This window comes from Vitis vinifera, chromosome 3, assembly GCF_030704535.1.
Source record: "Vitis vinifera cultivar Pinot Noir 40024 chromosome 3, ASM3070453v1".
NCBI classification, from domain to species: Eukaryota; Viridiplantae; Streptophyta; class Magnoliopsida; order Vitales; family Vitaceae; genus Vitis; species Vitis vinifera.
Genome location: NC_081807.1, coordinates 664,642 through 684,533, shown reverse-complemented (window position 1 = coordinate 684,533; position 19,892 = coordinate 664,642). Strand labels below are relative to the sequence as shown.

General features: G+C 33.4%; 3 protein-coding genes across 4 annotated transcripts; 2 read left to right on the top strand and 1 right to left on the bottom strand.

The window, feature by feature from the left end:
• The first annotated feature begins 90 nt into the window (after positions 1-90).
• On the top strand, positions 91-3,879 carry LOC100265912 (polyprenol reductase 2). Its single transcript, XM_002269282.4, has 6 exons — positions 91-428; positions 1,682-2,031; positions 2,790-3,024; positions 3,213-3,311; positions 3,414-3,485; positions 3,577-3,879. The coding sequence occupies exons 1-6, from the start codon at positions 273-275 to the stop codon at positions 3,679-3,681; spliced, it is 1,017 nt and encodes a 338-aa protein (XP_002269318.1). The 5' UTR covers positions 91-272; the 3' UTR covers positions 3,682-3,879.
• Positions 3,880-5,926: 2,047 nt separating this feature from the next.
• Positions 5,927-10,352, bottom strand: LOC100243586 (NADP-dependent D-sorbitol-6-phosphate dehydrogenase). Of its 2 annotated transcripts, XM_002269196.4 has the most exons (6): positions 10,037-10,352; positions 7,747-7,841; positions 7,518-7,635; positions 7,124-7,256; positions 6,418-6,637; positions 5,927-6,336 (listed from the first exon to the last, which is right to left on the bottom strand). In XM_002269196.4, the coding sequence occupies exons 1-6, from the start codon at positions 10,167-10,169 to the stop codon at positions 6,106-6,108; spliced, it is 930 nt and encodes a 309-aa protein (XP_002269232.1). In that variant the 5' UTR covers positions 10,170-10,352; the 3' UTR covers positions 5,927-6,105. The 2 variants fall into 2 exon arrangements, with proteins under 2 accessions (XP_002269232.1, XP_010647574.1); XM_010649272.3 differs by having other exon boundaries at positions 5,927-6,637; positions 10,037-10,296.
• Positions 10,353-11,965: 1,613 nt separating this feature from the next.
• Positions 11,966-14,733, top strand: LOC100248726 (V-type H+-transporting ATPase-like). The gene is made up of 3 exons (XM_010649277.3): positions 11,966-12,195; positions 12,472-12,757; positions 14,267-14,733. The coding sequence occupies exons 1-3, from the start codon at positions 12,120-12,122 to the stop codon at positions 14,397-14,399; spliced, it is 495 nt and encodes a 164-aa protein (XP_010647579.1). The 5' UTR covers positions 11,966-12,119; the 3' UTR covers positions 14,400-14,733.
• The last annotated feature ends 5,159 nt before the right edge of the window (positions 14,734-19,892 follow it).

Genomic DNA, 19,892 nt, shown 5'->3' with positions numbered 1-19,892 from the left:
AATTATTTCTAATGATTTTGTTAATTATAAAACATCATAAATAAAAATTATTTTTAAAAAATATTTGAAAACACAGAAGAGATACCTAAACAAGAAACTTGCGTTTGGATTCCTCAAAAACTCTTCTTCACACTCACGTCTGGGATCTCTACTGCCTGACACCCGCACGCACCCTCTGCTTACACTTAACTCTCCCTTGTTTTTAATGGCTTATCTTCAACACTGCTCCGTCCTCCAACCTGGGTTTTCTCAATTCCCTCTGTTTCGCTTCAATGGAGCTAGACCTTGTTGCTTTGCTCAGAGCCGCCTGGATTGCTGGAACATTGCCCATACTCATAGCCTCCATTCCCTCTTCTCGTCTCCATTCCTTTCATGGGCTTGTGTTGGGGTTTGCTAGGAGAGGGAAAACCATGCCATCCTCATCATACGTGAGTTTTACTTTCTGTTTGGCTGATGGGAAACGGGAAGAAAACGGGACGAGTTTGAATTGTGTGTTTTCTTTTGTTGTTATTTTGGTTTATAGCAAATGAAGAAGAGATTTTTTTTTTTTTTGTGTGTGGGTTTCGAATCTTCCTTTCGTTTTTTCTACGTTTTTCTAGGCAATCAAACGGGGCGTTGTTGAATTTGTGATGGTTGATGTGTCTATACTCCATTACCAGCATATGGAATCCTAGATTTTGCTGCTATTTTGAATTTGTTTCTTTGTTTTCCCCTCTCAGCAATTACCTAAACGGAGGCTATTTATGATTTCGTCCAAGTCTCTTTTATGATCACCAGACGGTGTTGTTAGCATGGAAGGGGAAATATGAGAGTAGTCTTTTGCCATGAAGATTTACTACTAATAATTGTTGCGAATTTAATGATTGCTTAAACCCTAGGGAATGATGTTAAATGTTGATTGAAAGCCATAAAGGCATAAAGGGCATATCGTATTGTGTGCCATGATAGTTAAATTGGATGTGATAAACATTGAGCTAAAAGACAACAAGAGCCAGTGAGCTTGAAATTTGTGGATTTTGAGTTCCCTTACAGTTCACATAGCTTGTATGCATTCCGCTCCCTCTTGAGGAGATATTGTCAACTTTTGCCCTAATGGACTTTCATGGCTTTAAAACACTTACAATCACACCATGCACATCCTCATTCCTTGTGGGACCAGATAGACAAAGTCCCACATTGGGATCAGGGATTTGATACTGTTTGGAACGACTTTCACCAGTATAGATATTTTTTGCTTTAGTGTTAGTGGACTCTTACGGTTTTAAAGCACATCTACATGGTTAATAAAAACATATACGTATAGTATCAACAACTTCTTCCCTTATCTGACTTGGGATATCACAATTTCACACCGACTCTGATTTGATGCAATAGGTTTATATGCATTTTGATTAAATTGTAGATTGGCATGGAAGTCAGCTTCATGCTTTGAGGCAAAACTCGGTTTAAGCAAAGTAGCATCCATTGAGTGCACCTTAACAGAGATTGTGACAGTTTGGTCCATTATCAAACATTTATGTGCTTATTCCACAATATTAAGCTCCTCCTCCTAAATTTGTATATGCAATTTGCCTCTGTTTTGGTGGTGGTGGTGGTTGCAGTTGGTTCTTTTCTAGTGGGGTTCATGTCTATTCCATGATTGTATCAAACTTCTCTAATATTGTGTTCTCTTGAATTGTAGAAATTCACCGTTCCACAAAGATTCTTCTGCCATTTCTATGTGGTGGCAGTGGTGTGGACAACGTTGTTGGTTCTTGCAACTTTGCTATATGCATACAGAATGGCACCATTGGTCTCTGAACCATTGCTTTATTCCACCGTTGCGAGCCAGTTGACTGGAGGTTCACATATCTTTTCCTTGCATAAATCTCGTTCGACTCCACTTGAGCATAGATACCTTGTTTGGCGATCCGTGTTCCTGCTTTTGTTGATGGAAGTCCAAGTAATGAGACGCCTTTATGAGACAATATATGTTTTTAATTATAGCAGCTCAGCTCGGATGCATGTTTTTGGTTATCTGACTGGCCTGTTGTAAGTGTCACAAAGATTTTACAGTCTAGTTTTCCTGCTACTCTATTTTTCTGCTGCTCATGATATTGATTTTGTCATTTATTTGGATCCATATTAGTAATGAGTGGTTGGAAAAGTTAGCTTAAACATGTACTCTTGAATCATGATGCTTCCTCTGTTTCATCCCTTTACCTGATATAGTGAGTTACTAGTTGCCAATCTGCCTTGTTGATTGTATCAAATCATAGATGTGTTACTTTGGGACTGTTGTGATACTGGATGTAACTACAATGTTTTTTTCTCTTCAGAGGTTCCAATTTAACTTCATTTTTGCCATTGTTGTTTTCGGTTTCCAGGGCTTTACATCTGGTATGTCCTGGTTGCTCCTGTTCTTTTTGCTAGGCGCCTTTTAATATCAAATGTCTGTCAAGAAAAGGCACCCTTCTTTTTATTAGCTATATTTAAGACACTCTCTAATATCTTTTGGGATGCTTGACTGCTTGAAGTTATTGCAAAATCATAGGCCTTTCACTAAATTGAGGTTCAAATGAAACAGTATTTTTGTAACTTCTTTTGTTTTTTGTTTTTTTTGTTTTTGTTTTTTTTTTTTTTGAAAATTTTTCTTTGTTTGATTTTATTTTATTTTTGGATTGAACTGCCAGTAAGGAGGTGGTCAATTTTTTCCCCCCTTCATTTTTTCCTTTCTTTTTCGCATTCTGTTCTTTGTGTACTTAAATGCTGTGTCATCTTACTGATTTATTTTATTTTTCTGAGACTAGTTTCTACACAGCAGCACCACTGTCACTCTGCTGCGTTTGTGCACCAGAGGTATTTAAATTTGCTGCAAATCAATTGAAGGAATTCATCGTTAAAGGCAAGAATCAGATGCCTGTCATTGAATTTGATTGGTGGGGATACATGAGTTCTCTCATGAAGCTTGGATGGCCCTCCTGGCTTGGTGCAGCTATATTCATTTGGGGTTGGATTCATCAGCATCGTTGTCATGCAATTCTCGTGAGTCTATGTTCTTTACTTGTACTTTTTTCATTTTATTTTGGTGATTCTGTTATTATTTCTATGATTCTATCCCCACAAAACATTTTTGATGAGCCCTTTAAAAATCATACTTGGACATGGCATGGAACCGTATTGGTTTTCATCATCCATTTTGTTTTCATCTGGGGTTTTCAACTGTTTATCAGGGCTTGTTGCAAGAGCATAAGGAGCAAGAAGGTGAATACGGAATCCCTGATGGGGATTGGTTTGAAATAGTCTCTTCTCCGCACTACCTGGCTGAGATTGTAACTCCCTTCCCTCCCTCTGTTTCTTTGAATTGTAGAAGTTTCTTCTCCTGACAACTACTGTTATCATCGTATTAATTGGTTTTCTTTCTTGTAATGAAGGTTATATACGGTGGCCTTGTGGTGGCTAGTGGGGGTTCAGACTTGACAATCTGGTTACTTTTTGGATTTGTGGTATTCTTACTTCTCTGAATGTGAAAACTTCTTTGCCATTGTCTGCACTTCAATCCTCCAAAACCTTAAGCTTTTTATTTGGTGGTGGCAGGCATCAAATCTCATATTTGCAGCAGCAGAAACACAGAGGTGGTATCTCCATAAATTTGACAATTACCCCAGCAATCGGTTTGCCATTATTCCATTTGTTTACTAGTGCTATGGTGCAGACCTTTTAACATGTTTGCATACTGGGGCATCACTATTATTAGGTGGTTGAGTGAAAGAAACTTTGTCTATTGAATCTGGAAACTCAACTGCTCTATCAATCCGGTGAGGGTTTTAGGAGAAAATGGTTTTTGTCTTTGTTTTCTTCTAAAAGCACACTCAAAAGTTATAAATATTTGTTTTCATATTTGAGTTTCCAAATGGCAAAGTTGCTGTCTCTTCACCCTTTTACGGGTCTCAGCCGGCGATTCAAGCTTGTCATGAACATGGAGAATTGATTTTGTTGATACTCGTGGATAGGCTTAGAGGGTTTTTCATTGAGGAAAAATTCAATGATATCTCTTTTTAAGGTAACACCATACCTTCAAATTTTTAACAATGGAATGTTTAAGCAAGGATTGAAATATCGGTTTTTACGGATATATCGGTACTTCAATTTTACGGAAATATCGGAGAAATATCGGTGGATATTTTTTCATAAATATCGGTGGAGTGAAAATTATTTAAAATTAATAGGAATGCTTGAAAAAACTTCAAAAAATGATAACATAAGTAAGAATACACATTTTAAAGTTATCTTGTAAGTGTAATTGATATATATATAATTAAGAAGAAAAATATCATAAATAGAGATATATTGGTAGATTCGATATTTGAATTTTAAAAATAATATATATGAATTTTGAAAGTGTATAAAGTTAAAATTGAGTTAAGAAATATGAGATTGCAATAGTCCTTATACTAAGAAAGATATCGATGTAGTTTCAATATATTATTAGATGAAGGGAGTTCATCTTGTTGAAGACAGTATTTATTTTAAAAATTTTAAAATATTTTTATTAAAACATATTTTATTATATTTTAAATGAAAAATTAAATTAATTTATATAAAATATCTTATTTGAGATTTAATTTTTAAAATTTTATTAAAAATATGTGATAATAACTTTTTCTATTAATATTAATTTATTTAATAATAAAAATAAAGGTTGATAATTAATAATTATTTATATAGAGAGTGGAAAATTGTTCTCATGATTTTTTTACATATTTTATTATATTTTAAATGATAAATTAAATTAATTTATATAAAATATCTTATTTGAGATTTAATTTTTAAAATTTATTAAAAAATGCGATAACAACTTTTTTTATTAATATAAATTTATTTAATAATCCAAATAAAAGTTGAAAATTAATAATTATTTATAGAAAATTGTTCTCATGTTTTTTTTATTTTTTATTTTTTATTTTTTTATCTCCCCTAAATCTAAAAATAAAAATAAAATAAAAAAGGCACCCACTTCTCTCTCGGGCATCAAAAACCCTTTTCTGAAGGTGTCTTCTAGCGAGAGAATCCCTAAAAAGCCCTATTTTCCTCTGTTACTCTCAAATCTCAATCCTCGCAGGTACTAATCTAATCATGTTATTATTTTTTTTTTTTTTGCAACCCCCGTTTGATTCCCAAGAAAATCCATCCCCATTCGATTTCCGGGAAAATTCATCCTCGTTTGATTTCCGAGAAAATCCATTCAAAACTCCCAAAGAAAACCAAAAAAATTGCTTTTCTTTTGCTCCCTGTGTTTTCTGGATCTGTTTTAGGGGTCTCTTTGCTGTTGTGCCATTGGATTTAAATTTCACGAACCCTAAATCCACGATTTTTGAGCCAGGCTGAAAAACACAACTGCGCGGGCTGGACTGGTAGGAAATATCGCGATTTTTCTCCGATTTTTCGGTGCTTCACCGATATTTCGCCGATATATCGGCGATTTTGTCGATTTTTGGCCGATTTTTCCGTCGATCGATAATCGGTGCCGTTTATCGTTTCCATGCCGCCCGATAACCGATATTTCGACGAAATATCAGCGACATTTTCCGATTTTTCAATCCATGTGTTTAAGAAGCATTTTCAATCATGGATTTTTATCCATAATGATTGATCTTCAAATATCCTAGTCTAATAAATGGAGCTTTTGTACCCTGCTACATAACATAATTACCCTCGCATTTAGTCTTGTTTGAGCCTACAAAGCCTACAACTTAGGCGTGCTCTTTTCTAAAGAATAAAAAATAATTTTCTAACATAGGATAACACCTCAGCTTTTTTAAAATTTTGTTCTGCAAACAGGTTGTTTTTTTAAAACAGATTTAAAATGTTTTCAGATTTTTTTTAAAGTGTTTTTTAAAACAGAATATGCTTAGAATCTACTGTTAACTGGTTACTGACAGAAGGGTTTTGTATTGAGAGGAATTATTAGAGATGTAGTTATTTGAAGAATGATGTCCAAAGATCAATCAAAGTTTTCCAATGGCAGTAGAGAGAACAAAGGATGTCCAGGGTTTTGAATCCCCTACTCTTAGTTCTTGCAAGACATAAGAGAACTGAGAACATACTCATGAAACTTGGACACCTTCAAGCATACAGATCTATGCCCCAAAACTTTGCAGGCTGATTGGTTCGATGCTTCCGGTCCAGGCTTCCAATCAGGTCCATGTCCTCTTTGGCCAGCTCAAAGTCTAAAACCCTGAAATTTTCTTCCAATCTCTCAAGCTTTGATGTTTTTGGGATGACAACCGTGTTCCGCTGGATGCCCCATCGGAGAACAACCTGAGGTACAGTCTTTTTGTATTTCTCAGCCAGATCCTGAAGCCAAAGAAACAAGAAGACATTATTTTGCAAACCAGCATTGATGGTTGATCTATGTAAGAGAAGGGTTTTCCTTACTTTGAGAGCTGGGTCATCCAAACATGATACTGAACCAAACCATTCTGTGTTAGACACAGAGCCGCCCAGAGGAGTATGGGCAGTGACACAGATTCCATGCTTCTGGCAGAATTTGACGAGGGAGTCGCGTTGGAAGTAGGGGTGTGTCTCGATCTGATTCACAGCAGGCTTCACTTTGGAGTAAGCTAAGCAATCCCTGGTTAGAAAGATGTCGTAGTTGCTGCAAGAAAACTTCCTTTCAAAACACAATTCCCAAGTTTCAAAATAAATTTACAAAACTGAAGAATCAGAACAAAGGAACAACTTGAAGCCTTTAATTTCAATTGGCAAGAGAGATTTTGTAATGACTCATTCCCTTCTGAGTAGACATTATCATTTTGAGCCTAATGACTTCTCACAGATTTAAAATGCATATACTTAGTTAAAAGAAGTTCATTACGGATATAATGTCAGAAACTTTTTCCCCCAATCAATAAGAGATGTCACTAACAAACCCTTGTTGACATGGAAATAGAAATTCAAGTTTCAACTGTTTCTCTAATTGCACCTTAATTAGTTTTAAAAAGTCTTTTTTTTTCTCCATCCAAGTTCCAGAGTAAGGCTCGAAGAAAGGGGAAAGTTTTCATAGGATATGATGGATAGTGCTTGTATGAAATTTCACAGTATTGGCCAAATTGTACCTAAAATTTTCAACTTGTGAGCATACCTTATCCCAATGCTTCGAACTAAACCCATAGAAACCAATTCTTCCATAGCATGCCAGGTAGTTTCCAGGGATATGGTTGTGTCGATGTCCAACACCCCATCCTCGTCCAGAGCACTCCCAGTTGTGCCCACACCTGCAAGTGTGCAGAATAACATAAAAAATCCCTAAAAACCAACTATCAGACTTGCATAAGGTTCTGCAAAACCAGAACACAGAGAAAGACTCTTGAAGCACGAGACAAGTCATCTTGTCATTACACCTCAACCCCATGAACTTATGCCACTGCATGTACATTGTCCCATTATGTGTCATACCTCAAAAAAAAAAAAAAAAGCAGATGATACAATACACAGACGCAAATATATGAATGATGAACAAGGCATTGAGGACAAACCAGTATGTTTGGTGGCAATGGGAAAGTGAATAAGGAACAGGTCTAGATAATCTAGCTGGAGCTTCTTCAGACTGGCTTTGCAAGCCTCTATAACATGTCCATGATCTGAATTCCAGAGCTGCAATCATATTCAAATGCAGGAAAAAAATTTCATTGTTTGGAAGATTAGGGATCAGTGTTAATAGAAAATGAAAGATTTCAAGATTTTAGAGTTTGCAATTTAACTGGCCTTGGTGGTAATGAAAAGATCCTCCCTCTTGACAAGCCCAGTCTGAAATGCTTCTGCAAGTGCCTCCCCAACTTCTACTTCATTCTGGTAATCAGCTGCAGGCAATATCATGTCAAAAATTGCATACTCCATTGGCACTTCAAAAGGAAGTGTGTAAAAAGGCTAAGGCACTCCATAGACACTTTAAATTCTCAAATATTTATGCTATGCTTGGTTCCAAGGAAACTACAAAGGAAAGGAAAAAAAAATTATTAAGGAAAATGATTTTCTCTTCTTTGGTTTACAATGAAAAATACAAGAGAAAATCAAATATAATTAAAATTAGTTAGAAACTCATACAATTTTTAATTATTTAATTTTTATATAAAAGAGCAAAAATAAGTGAGATGGGTTTGAAGAAGCATGTAAAAATAATTTATGAACTTCAAACTATTTTTATTTTTTTTTTCACTTTTTCTTTCCTTCTATTTTTTCTTTCTATTTTCTTCCCTTTGCATTTCCCCTAAAAATTTCCAAGAAAGGGTTAATAATCTTCCTCATATAAACTTCAAAGATTTCTCAAGTTTGGAGCTTGAAGGAACAATAGTTGATGAAAATATATAGCATGCTTGTTTAGTTTATGGTTCAAAACAAATTTCTTTGAAAAGAATTTTATTACAAAAATGACAACAATAAAAATTCTTGAGAAATGTCTCATTTCATTAGTTAAAACTATTTTATCTTCAAAAAAACAAAAACCTACTTTTGACATTCTTGAAAGCAGCCACTCCATAAATTTCCTGAAAAATATTTTCCATAGGCCTCATGCCAAACATATTTTCCTCATCATTTTCAATTTTACATTTATGGTCTTCAACCAAGAAAAAAAAAGAAAGAAAGAAAGAAAAAAAGCAGTACCATCCAATGCCATGTGATTACACTCTTTAGAAAAACAATACTGTCATCATAAGAGTGTCCAAGTCCAACAACCTTCTCCTTATGGGGTCCTTCATGGTACACAGTTAAAAAGAGTCACCTACATATATAGTAAAACACGTCATCCTCGTCAAGTCCCACACTAGGATGAGATATGTGATGTATCCTTTAGAAATACTATAGTATCAGCACAAGAATATCCAGATGTAATGACCCGCTCCTTATTAAGCTTTCACATCATCCCCGCATGTGAAATTCATTTTCCAAATGGTTTGCTCCTCTTGTGTGGATATTGTTTCCTACACAGTCTGTGCATACAACGTTGGGAACTTCTTCTCCTAAACAATGTGAAATATCAAAATCACTTCTTAAGCAAATATGGGGTGTCTTTTGTAATAACTCTCATCAAACCATGTGGATATTGTCCACTCTAAGCCCAAAGAGGTTTTCACGACTTTAAAATGCGTTTACAAAGTTAAGAAGAGTCTATACATATATAACATCAGAAACTTTCTCTCCTATTCGAGGTGGGATATCATAAACACCCCCAATACAGACACAATGTCTTTGTCGTGTTCTATTAGATTATAGGCCCAAATAAGCAAACACCCCTCCCTTCACAGGGCCAAACAAACCCTCACACTGGGGTTCGGGATCAGCTCTAATATCATTTGTAACGACGTCTACCCAACCATATAGATATTGTTTGTTCTAAGCCTAAATAACCTCTCACGGCTTTAAAACGCATCTATAAGATCAGGAGGAATATATATAGCACTAAAAACTCTCCCCTATCCAATATAGGATTACAGACCAGAGAAATAGACGCCTTTTATGAGACCAGACTATCTCAGACGATGTCTACATAGAAAGGAAGGCCCTCTCACCAAGCCTACAAATTTGGTAAATTAACTGCAGTGGCATAAGAGATCAAGCACCATACCCAAATGTTTTGTAATTCCATTAATTCAAACAACCTCAACAATAAAGAAATGATCTCCAAAAATGCCATTACGATGACCAGCGGCTTCGCAATAGAACACATCCCTACAAGAAAACTAGTACACACCTGCTGATTACCCATCAAACCCCCTTTTCAAGGGTTTTGGGAAGACCCATCCTCCATCATTTCTTTGCACAAAAATGGCAGCACATACACTCAAACCCCACAGGCAAACACTAGCCCAAACAAGCCAATTTCATAAATCAGCATAAAAGATCCTGAAATCTTTTGCCACCACACCCTCTATCTCACACTCCATTGGTCTACCCGTGTAGAATTAAGCATAACATATGAACCATTCACATAGATACATATATAAGAAACACAGGCAGTGATTCAGAGAGAGAGATTGTGAGGGAAAAGTGGGGTTACCAGCGCAGTCGAAGTGGCGATAACCGATCTTGATGGCGTTGATGAGGAGATTTCTGATGTCTTTGCCGTCCATACGCCACACACCCAGGCCGAGTATGGGCATTTTGAAGCCACTGTTGAGTGTTATCGCCATTTTTGGTTGATCTATGAAGCTCCCTCTCTCACACGGACACTCTCTGGGTGGCTGTTCTCGTGTCTAGCTTTCCGACTGCAGATTATTCAATTGAATAATCAACTACTCTGCCGTCCAGAGTGGAACGGCGTCGTTTTGCGCGTTGGAACATGCCAGAGTTTTTAAAGGAAAATCCAAAATTTTCTACTTTGACAATATTTATCCCTAAAAACCAGTTTTAAAAAAGGATTATTTGGTTAAAAAAAAAGTTGAAATAACATTCATATTGGCGGAAATAATTTCCTCCCTTAATTAGTTATGAAAAAATAAGTTAAAGGAAAATAAATAGTCCAAAAATATAAGATTTTTTTATTTCATATGACAAGGTTAAAATATGATAAGTAACGAATTTTATTTACAAAAAATTACCATGCTTTTAATATTGATGATAAATTAATTTTCAGTCATAATCTTCACTTGAATTTAACCATAATTAAGTTTCATTTATAAATAGCTTAATTGAGGTCAAGTTCATCGGATTATTCACTTGGATTTAACTTTGATTAAGTTTTATTTATGAAAAACTTAATTACGATTAAGTTTTCAGTGATATTATTCATTTCAACTTAAATACAATTTTCATTTAAAAATATTTATAAAGTTAAGTTTTTAAAAATCAAAATACTCACTTGAACTTAATTATAGTTAAGTTTTAACCCTAAAATTTCACATAGACTAAATTATAATTAGGATTCTTTTACAAAGAACAACTCGGTTAAATTATGTAAATCAAAATTATTCATCTAAAATTTGATTATATGAAAAATTAATAAAAAAAATATATAATACTCTAATATTTACTTCAACATGTCGTTGATAATTACACATCAAACTAAATTCAAATATTAAAATCTCGAACACCCACTAGAATTTTTTCAAACTAAGAACCGACCCTTCATAATGTATAAACTTATCACATAGACAAATTCTCAAAGTAGAACAATTTTGTTATCATTCTCTCTTGAAATTGGCCCATAGGATTGTCAATTTTTAAGATTTAAATGGATGGTCATACATCAAATTTTCTATACATTTGATTAAAAACATTTCACAATTAACACCGCATGAAACATCAATAATTAAAATTAAAATTGTTATTGCAAAATAATTGTATAAGACATAACTGTAAAATGATGAAACAAATGTTTGAATATTTGTTACTCACTTGTATTAGTATTGAGAAATAGTTGTTAATTGAGAGTATAAACAAATTAAATATTTTAATATTTTTTCAAACGTTTGTTAATTTTTTAACCTTCTCTTTTTTAGCTTTTTATTTTTGAACTTACGGTATAAGTATACATTTAAATGATATTTCCAAAAAGCCTAAAATTAAATATTTTAATATTTTTTCAAATAAAAGACTTTTCTTCGCTATATTATAAAATAATATTCTCTACTTTTATAAATAATTTAATTAAAAAAAAATATTCTTAATATCACTAAAATTTAATAAATTCTCTAATCTATACTATGAAACTTAGCCTTAATTTCCAAATTCATGACTAACAATAATAAAGAAAATTTAAAAAATTTACAAACATGCAATTTACCTCCATGAATACACTTCAATACCTAAATTCCCAAAATTTTAAAAACATCAAACCTAACCCTAGATAGGAAGATTTTCGGCTTTCTTAGAATCTGTTTTCGAAATATTTAAAAAAAAAAAACTTGATTTTGCCTATAGTCTCTTAAGTTCATGAAATCCAAGTGAAACCAAAACCTCAAGGGTTGGGCTTTTCAATGGCGTAATACAGGCCCAATAGGCCCACATCAGGCCCAATAGCAGACGTGTGACTATTAAACACTTGCAATCATCTTCCGCTGCGCTGATCTTCAAGGAGAGAATCAGAGAGACAGAGAGACCAAGCTGATTCAAGCGACGTCGTTTCAGATCCACTATCTAAAATGTCTACATTCAGCGGCGATGAAACGGCACCGTTTTTCGGATTCCTCGGCGCCGCTGCTGCCCTCGTCTTCTCCTGTACTCAAACCCTAATTCTCTATTCGCTTCGTTTTCACGCTATCTCCATTCTTTTCCATTTTTACGCTGCGTTTGGTTCCTGAGAAACCGCATGAAAATAGGATGATTGGAATTATGAATATCTGAGCTTAGTTTTGGTCTTTAGTCAGCTGATCTCACTATAACTGAATGCATAGATTCGATAATTTCTTCTCCTTCTTCTTCATTTTCTCAATAACCGGACATAGATATATAGATCTTCGATTCTGATTGACTGTTGTTTTTATAATTTTTGAGGTATGGGAGCTGCGTATGGAACGGCGAAGAGTGGCGTCGGAGTGGCGTCGATGGGAGTGATGAGGCCGGAGCTGGTGATGAAGTCGATTGTACCAGTTGTTATGGCTGGAGTTTTAGGTATTTACGGGCTTATCATTGCTGTTATCATCAGTACTGGGATTAACCCTAAGGCCAAATCGTACTACCTTTTCGATGGCTATGCGCATCTCTCGTCGGGTTTGGCGTGTGGTCTGGCCGGGCTCTCGGCCGGAATGGCAATCGGGATTGTTGGCGATGCCGGTGTCAGGTAATTGCATAATTTGATTTAGATGTTGAGTTTTGATGGGTGGTTTCGTTTGATGTTTGATATTGTTAACGCGCCTGTGACATTACATGAAGAATATGGTATGTTGAGATGGGCTTGGCTGAAACTTGAAATGGCTTTATCAAGTTCATCTATTTGCTTATGAGACCATGGTGTTTTGATATATGTTTTATGTAAATTACTAGCAACACATGCATCAATGGACATGGGACTATCACCTATGTGCTAATCTCGAGGTTCTGAATTGAAATTGTGGAGAATTAGGAGTTCAAGTGCGATTTTAATTTGATTTTGAAACGTTTGTTTTTATTTGGGTTTATTACGATTAGAGATTTGCAAGTGTAAATGTTTGAATTCCTTTTTCCTTTTGAGTATTATCATGTTGGATTTCTGAGGTTATGCCTCAGTCCTAACTGGGTGGAAATCAGCTTTAAAATTCGATTTGGTTGATTGAGAGCGACCTGGACCTGATCTCTGGTTCTACAACACCTTTGTCAAAAAAGCCAAAAGTGTAAAAACAATAAGCCTCCTTGTTCAGCCACCTTTTAATTGTTACTGTCATTTTCTTTCCCCCTCGTTTAATAATCAAATTGTTTTCTATTAGATATTTTGCCATTAATTATGTTCCCTCTATATTTGGTTTTAGGGTATGCGCAAGCAGAATTGAATGCATTTTAATGTTGTATTATTATATTTATTTTGTTGAAATTTTACTGGAATGATGCATTCTCCTTGTGCCTTTTCTTGCATTGTAGCCTTTATATCCCCAAAAATTGTTTTCTGCCACTTGTAAGTTTGATATCTGAAACAAATAATAAACATATTTAGAGCACGTTTAGAAAAAAGAGTGATTCTGGTTATAAGGTTCTCTTAGTTTGTGGCGCTTTCTTTAGAAACACTTCCAGAAATGCTCTTAAAGAAAATCATTAAGACTATGTTTGGTTCTCGGAAAATTTGAGGGAAAATGTGAGGGAAAAAAAATAAAGAGGAAAAGTGGAAGGAAAGAAAAAATGAAGGAAAATAAAAAATAAGTTTAAAATTAATAAATTATTTTTATATGTTTCATCAAACACATTTCACTTCATTTCCTCCGTTATATAAAGATTAAATAATTTTAAAATGTATAAATTTCTAACTAATTTTAATTATATTTAATTTTTAAAAAAAAAAATTATAGTAAAACCAAACATGAGAAAATCATTTTTCTTTGCATTTTTTTTCTTTCCTTGGTGCATTCCGGGAACCAAACATAACCTAAAGCTCCATGTGGAAGTAAAAATTTGTTAGCAGACAGATGTTTAAACAGGCAGCTTGTTTTCAATTTCTCTCTTTCCTTTTTTGGTCTAAAATTTGTCTTCTTTCTTTATTTCTTTCAGTTTTTAATTTCTTCAGACTGTACTTTGGACGACTTTAGGATAAGTTGCTTTGGCTGAGGACAAATTCTTTGTTAGTAGGACTAATCATAATTTGAATCTATGATTTGTTTTGCAGGGCTAATGCGCAGCAGCCTAAACTTTTTGTTGGTATGATCCTCATTCTCATCTTTGCTGAAGCACTGGCCCTATACGGCCTTATTGTTGGCATTATCTTGTCATCCCGAGCTGGCCAGTCCAGAGCAGAATAAGAAAGGGACTGTACTACCCAGTATTCTTGTATCGTTCATTGGTAACATTTTGGGAAGAAAATAACTTAATTCTTCTGAGATCAGCAGTGGTTGGTGAGCACTTGCAGGGTTCACCAATGTTTTCATAATGGAAGTTAGTGCTCCAAAACAATCTTTCTGTTCTGTTATTTGTAGAAGTAGGATTGAGTTTATCTGCAAGAATAAAATGCTTGTGAAGGCTGTATTTGTTTGGTATAGAAACTAGGAACTCTGGACCTAGTGCATGTATGATTTTTCTTTTCTGCGGCCTTGTGCTCATTTAACTTTGGCAAGTTTATACATATAATTTGAACAATTTCTTGGTTCTTGTGTTTAAATTGTTTGTGCAGTGGACACCTTAAATGGAAATTATTTATGCAGTGCGAGAGATTGTGTTGGCATCGTGGGTTCCAAACATACCGGTAACCTGGTTTATTGCCTAAAATGTTGTTATGGGCTGGGATTGGATTGGATTGGATTGAACGGGATGAAAGTCATGCTTTGAGCATGGACACTCCCAGCTTCCTTCCATTTCCTTCTTGTAACCCCACGGTGTGAGACTCAAGGGAAAAGAGGGTCGGATGGATTTGTTCATAATAAGCTAACGAGCTTGGTGTCACAGATTTGGGAGTTTGTTAGGTAATCTTCCTCCTCGTCAATCATGGCATTTAAGGGTTTTCTTCTTGTGATGTCCCGCACCCAGTGTGATCTGTCACATAGAAAACAATGGGTGTCGCCTGCGCCTTGCCTGTGTCTTCCTTGCCACTAGGTGTCATGTTTGATCCCTCTTTAGCAACAGTGAGGCCTCTTGACCCTTTAGGCAAGGTGTGACATTGGTCTGTCTTCATCCTTAGAAGGCAGATGAAGTTGTGACCCTTTAGCAACAGCTTAGATGAAGCTTGTTTCTTTTTGGGTGTGAGGTTGTTGGATTAAAATGTTATTGTGTGCCCGTTTTGGATTCTTGGATGAAAGCTGTGCCCTCAGGGATGTTGATCCCTTCAGTGTGTGCCATGGAGCTTTGGAGAAAGGCCACAACTTGACCCATAATAGGTTTTTAAATGTACACTAGTTTTGGGTTGGATTTCATTTCTCATTGATGCGTTTACCCTTTTTGTGCAAGGCATGAATCTGACCTAGATTTTGAGTTTGGGCTTTGGCAAAGGGAATTGGCGAGAGAACCCAATTCAGAAACAACCTATATGATCATAGGTCATAACTTATGGAGGCAATCTTAATTGTTGAATTCATCTTGTCCCTCGGGTTGGGACTTGGAGTGATTTTGATTTAAGTTTTCTTAGTTTATAGCGTTTTTAAAAAATAATTCTTGAAAGAATTACCTATCAAATGATTTTCTGGAAATCATTTCATTTCTCAGGATTTTTAAAATTGAATTTCAAATATTTATCAAACAGCTAGTTTTTGTAAGAAAGGTTTTTCAAATATTAGGAAGTGCTTTTAATTCTCTTAAAATCACTTCTAAAAAGGTGTAAGTTACTTCCTATCAATGATCAAGTTACTTTTCAAATATGACTAGTATGAGAGGTTTAGACCCTTGGGGTTATTTGCTTCGCTGTATTGGGCTTAATGAAAGTTCACAAAGTTGGCTCAGGGTTGGACCCTTGGCTTTGCAGTCATGGGCTTGTCCATTTGAGCCATGGCTTTAGTAGTTGGGCTTCAATGGACTTTATAGCCCGCTCTTAAAGCCACTAAAGAGTACCCTAGGCTTTTAGAACTCACCACCCCCCAAAAACACAAAGTAAGGAATTATTTGAAAACTATTCTCAAAAATAGTATTTTATTCTTTTGAGCCGAAGACTAAAAATGGGTTTTCAATAATTTGTTTTGAATTTAAGGTGATTTTTAGGACAAATTTGAGGTATTTTCGGATGTTTTTTAGATTATATTGAGAAATAATTTTAACATGAAGAATATATCATAAACTTTTTCATTAAACATTAATAGGTGAAGCTTTAATAATAATAATAATAATAATAATTCTCCAACAAAATTTGTTCTTAAAAATAATTTAAAACAATTTTTAAAAATTATTTTCAAAAACTGATTTTTGAAATTTATTTTGGAAAAACTTCACCAATTAAGCCCTAAGATTTGAGGGAGGTAAAATTGCAATTAAATAGAGGATTTAAAGTCTCCATTAATTTATGTACATCTAATGCAATTTGTGATCATATTTTTCTAATGTTCATTATTTTGTTTGTTTAATCATATACAAAAATAATTGTTGTGCAGTCAACTTCATTATTTTTCAATAATTAATATAATTATATTTTTAAATCACAAATATATAACATTTTTTACATTTTTAAATTATTTCCAAAATTGGAATGCTAATCCCATTTAAAAATAAATAAATAAATCTCCTTTTTGCCACCACACATATCTTTAACATCACTTTTAAGATCATGGGGTTGAATGATTCCATTGTGACTTCATCCATGTCTTGCATTCAAAAAATAAAATAAAATAAATCATCCTATTATATTTTCCCTTTTCTTTACATTAATTAATGATGAAACCATTTCATTTTTAGGCATTAAAAAACAAAAATAGAATCTTATTTGGTAACATGGTATTATAATAAACTTGCTTTCCAAAATTTTCCAAGAAAGGATAAAAGAGATAAGGTATAAAAAAACAGAGATGGGCTGATGGGGGGGTGGTGGCATGGTGACATGGATAGTGGGATGATTTCATTTTTGGATGATGTGTTGGGAAATTTAGGTCATGGTGGGGATGTATTTGAAATTTGGAGAAAGTCACTGTTCATTACCAGAAAAAAATAGGTCATTCTTTAATCTCCACCATTTCTTTTCCCACATCAATATTGACCATTTATTTATTTATTTTATTTATTTTTATTTTATTTGGCTTTTTAGCTTAGTTGGTCTCATCCATACGCTTTTGTGGTTAAATAAGATGGTAATATTTTAATAATCTTGCCTTCATGATTCACATCACAATAAATTCTAATTTTAATTATTTAAAAAAATATATATATTTCATTTTTCCACTCTAGGTTGTTAATTTTTCTAAACCACTCTCACTTTTATTTTAATCAACACTTTCTTCTTTTTTGTGAGGGATGAGTTCATTTTTTTATCATACTTTTTTTTTTAAAAAAAAATATTTTATTTGGGCTAAGATTATTTTTATGATTAAACTACACTGATTTATTAAAATGATTATACTTTTTTGAACATTAAATTATATGGTATGATGATGGATTAAGCAATAGGTAGGCCCCATTTAGGTTGTGTCTAAAAGACAAGCCATGTGGGGTTTTGGTATTTGGTAGTACGTGGGAAAAGCATTCTACAATTTTCTTTCTTTCCAAACATGCTTTGCTATGAATGTCTCCATGTCAATGGTCGGCTACCAATATTTTAATAATTTATTACCCTCACCAGATTCCAAGTGTTTCAAAATCTAATGCTAAAATCTAATAAAATGATTTGACATTTTTTGTAAAAACAAAAACAAGAAACAACCACATGAGTAAAACCAACGGCCAAAAAGGTAGTTAGGCAAGTTAACTTTTCCCATTTCTCTTATGGTAGAGAAAAAATCCCCTCTCATTTTTGTCACTCACTATAGTTTATATAATTCCATAAAACTAATGTGAAACCTCATAAAAACTCCCTTTAAACATACAAATAATATTTCTTGGTAGAACTTTGATCAATCGGTATCTCCATTACTCCTTTTACTAGTTAGGAATGGTACTTTTTTTTTTTTCTTTTTTTTCATACAAAGTCGATATAAACAACTTTTGTACGATAGATCTAATTTTGCATTAAAACAACATTATAAGGAGGCGCAAGACCAATCATAAGGAACTTCACTATAATAGTTGTCAATTCAACATTGACTAATAACAATATTTTACCAATTTGAAGTGATAGAATCCTTATTGAACACGATAAGGGAGCTTATTGTTAAAGTTAATAGGTTGAAAGATAGCCCCGTTCTTTATTAAATAAATACAAGTTGAATTGCCTATATCCACTAAAATTCATTGCAGTTTGCGATTTGTCATTGATAAAGCCACCACCAAAGCATCATTATATGATTATAGCGTCTCTTCATAACTCACTTATATAAAAATGTTGATGACAACTTGGTTAACCTACTCCAAGTTGATTGTTAGTGGATTTTCGTCATGAATGACCAAAATAACATATCGTTGTTGTCCATTCACAATGTCATTAAAGGGATTGTCAAGTTGGGGTACTTCGTAAACTTCCTCACCAAAGGAGGAAAGGATCGACACAATTCATATTTATTAGGACAATAATTGCACTCATAGGGTCACATGTCTTATCCAATAGTTGTATATATATATATATGATATTCTTATTAGGACAAGATGTTATTGAATATATATCATTTAAATATTTTATTTTGATTAAGAATATTTATAGAATTAAACTATATTGATTTATTAAATAATTATACTTCTTCTTTTGTCACAAAATTATATAGTATGATGATGGATCATGCACTGAATAGGGACCATTTAGGTTATGTCTAAAAGACAAGTCATGTGGGGTTTGGTATTTGGTATCATGGAGGGAATGCATTCTCTAATTTTCTTGCTTTCCAAACATGTTTTTGTTGTGACTGTCTCCATATCAATGATCAACTACCAATATTTTAGTAATCCATTTCCCTAACCGGATCCCAAGTGTTTTAAAATCTAATACTAAATGGAATATTGTTATGAAAAAAATAAAGAAAAGTTTTGAAATCTTTTTCAAAACAAAAGCAAGCATTATACCTCAAAATGAAATTAATACTAGATCTTTAATTTTTTTATAAACACACTAATTTTCATAAAATTATTAAATAATACACATGTTTGATCATATTTCATAAGCCAATTCCCAAAAACAATTTTTAAGTATATTTTAAAAAAATAATTATTAATTATCTTAAAAATAAAATATACAAATTTTAATTTTTTTTATTTTCAATTGATGCTAGAAACACTATTTTTAATGTCATCACTTTGACCTTATTCGACAACTATTTTTAAAAATAATTTTATGTTCTTCAAAATAAAATATAATTTTTTATATAAATGTTTTCAAAACACTTTTTAACGTGATTTTTAGGTTGCTTTTGGTAGTATTTATATTCGAAGTATTTTATTTAAAAATATTTTTATAAGAATCATCTATAAAGTGTTTCTTAAAAAATTACTATTTAATATTTTTTTATATTTTTAAGATTATTATTCATAAATTTTTAAATAATTATTTTTTTCTAAAAATATTTTTTTAACTAAAGGTGTTTTGAGTCGTCACGTGATGGGATAACTGCCCCAAAAGCACGTTAAAAAAGAAAAAAGAGAAATTAAAAAAAAAAAAATATGTATGGAGGGCAAAAAGCTTTCAAGCTTGAACCTGTTTTAAAAAATTAAAATAAATTATAATAAAAATGTGGCGCAAGATG

Excerpts from the sequence above, each read along its gene's own strand:
- LOC100265912 (XM_002269282.4), top strand. The coding sequence starts at position 273 with ATGGAGCTAGACCTTGTTGCTTTGCTCAGAGCCGCCTGGATTGCTGGA. Across the intron at positions 429-1,681 it reads CCATGCCATCCTCATCATAC|AAATTCACCGTTCCACAAAG; the intron begins GTGAGTTTTACT and ends CTTGAATTGTAG. Across the intron at positions 3,025-3,212 it reads ATCGTTGTCATGCAATTCTC|GGCTTGTTGCAAGAGCATAA; the intron begins GTGAGTCTATGT and ends ACTGTTTATCAG.
- LOC100243586 (XM_010649272.3), bottom strand. The coding sequence starts at position 10,169 with ATGGCGATAACACTCAACAGTGGCTTCAAAATGCCCATACTCGGCCTG. Across the intron at positions 7,842-10,036 it reads TCGCCACTTCGACTGCGCTG|CTGATTACCAGAATGAAGTA; the intron begins GTAACCCCACTT and ends TATTGCCTGCAG. Across the intron at positions 7,636-7,746 it reads ATCTTTTCATTACCACCAAG|CTCTGGAATTCAGATCATGG; the intron begins GCCAGTTAAATT and ends ATATGATTGCAG.
- LOC100248726 (XM_010649277.3), top strand. The coding sequence starts at position 12,120 with ATGTCTACATTCAGCGGCGATGAAACGGCACCGTTTTTCGGATTCCTC. Across the intron at positions 12,196-12,471 it reads TGCTGCCCTCGTCTTCTCCT|GTATGGGAGCTGCGTATGGA; the intron begins GTACTCAAACCC and ends ATAATTTTTGAG. Across the intron at positions 12,758-14,266 it reads GTTGGCGATGCCGGTGTCAG|GGCTAATGCGCAGCAGCCTA; the intron begins GTAATTGCATAA and ends TTTGTTTTGCAG.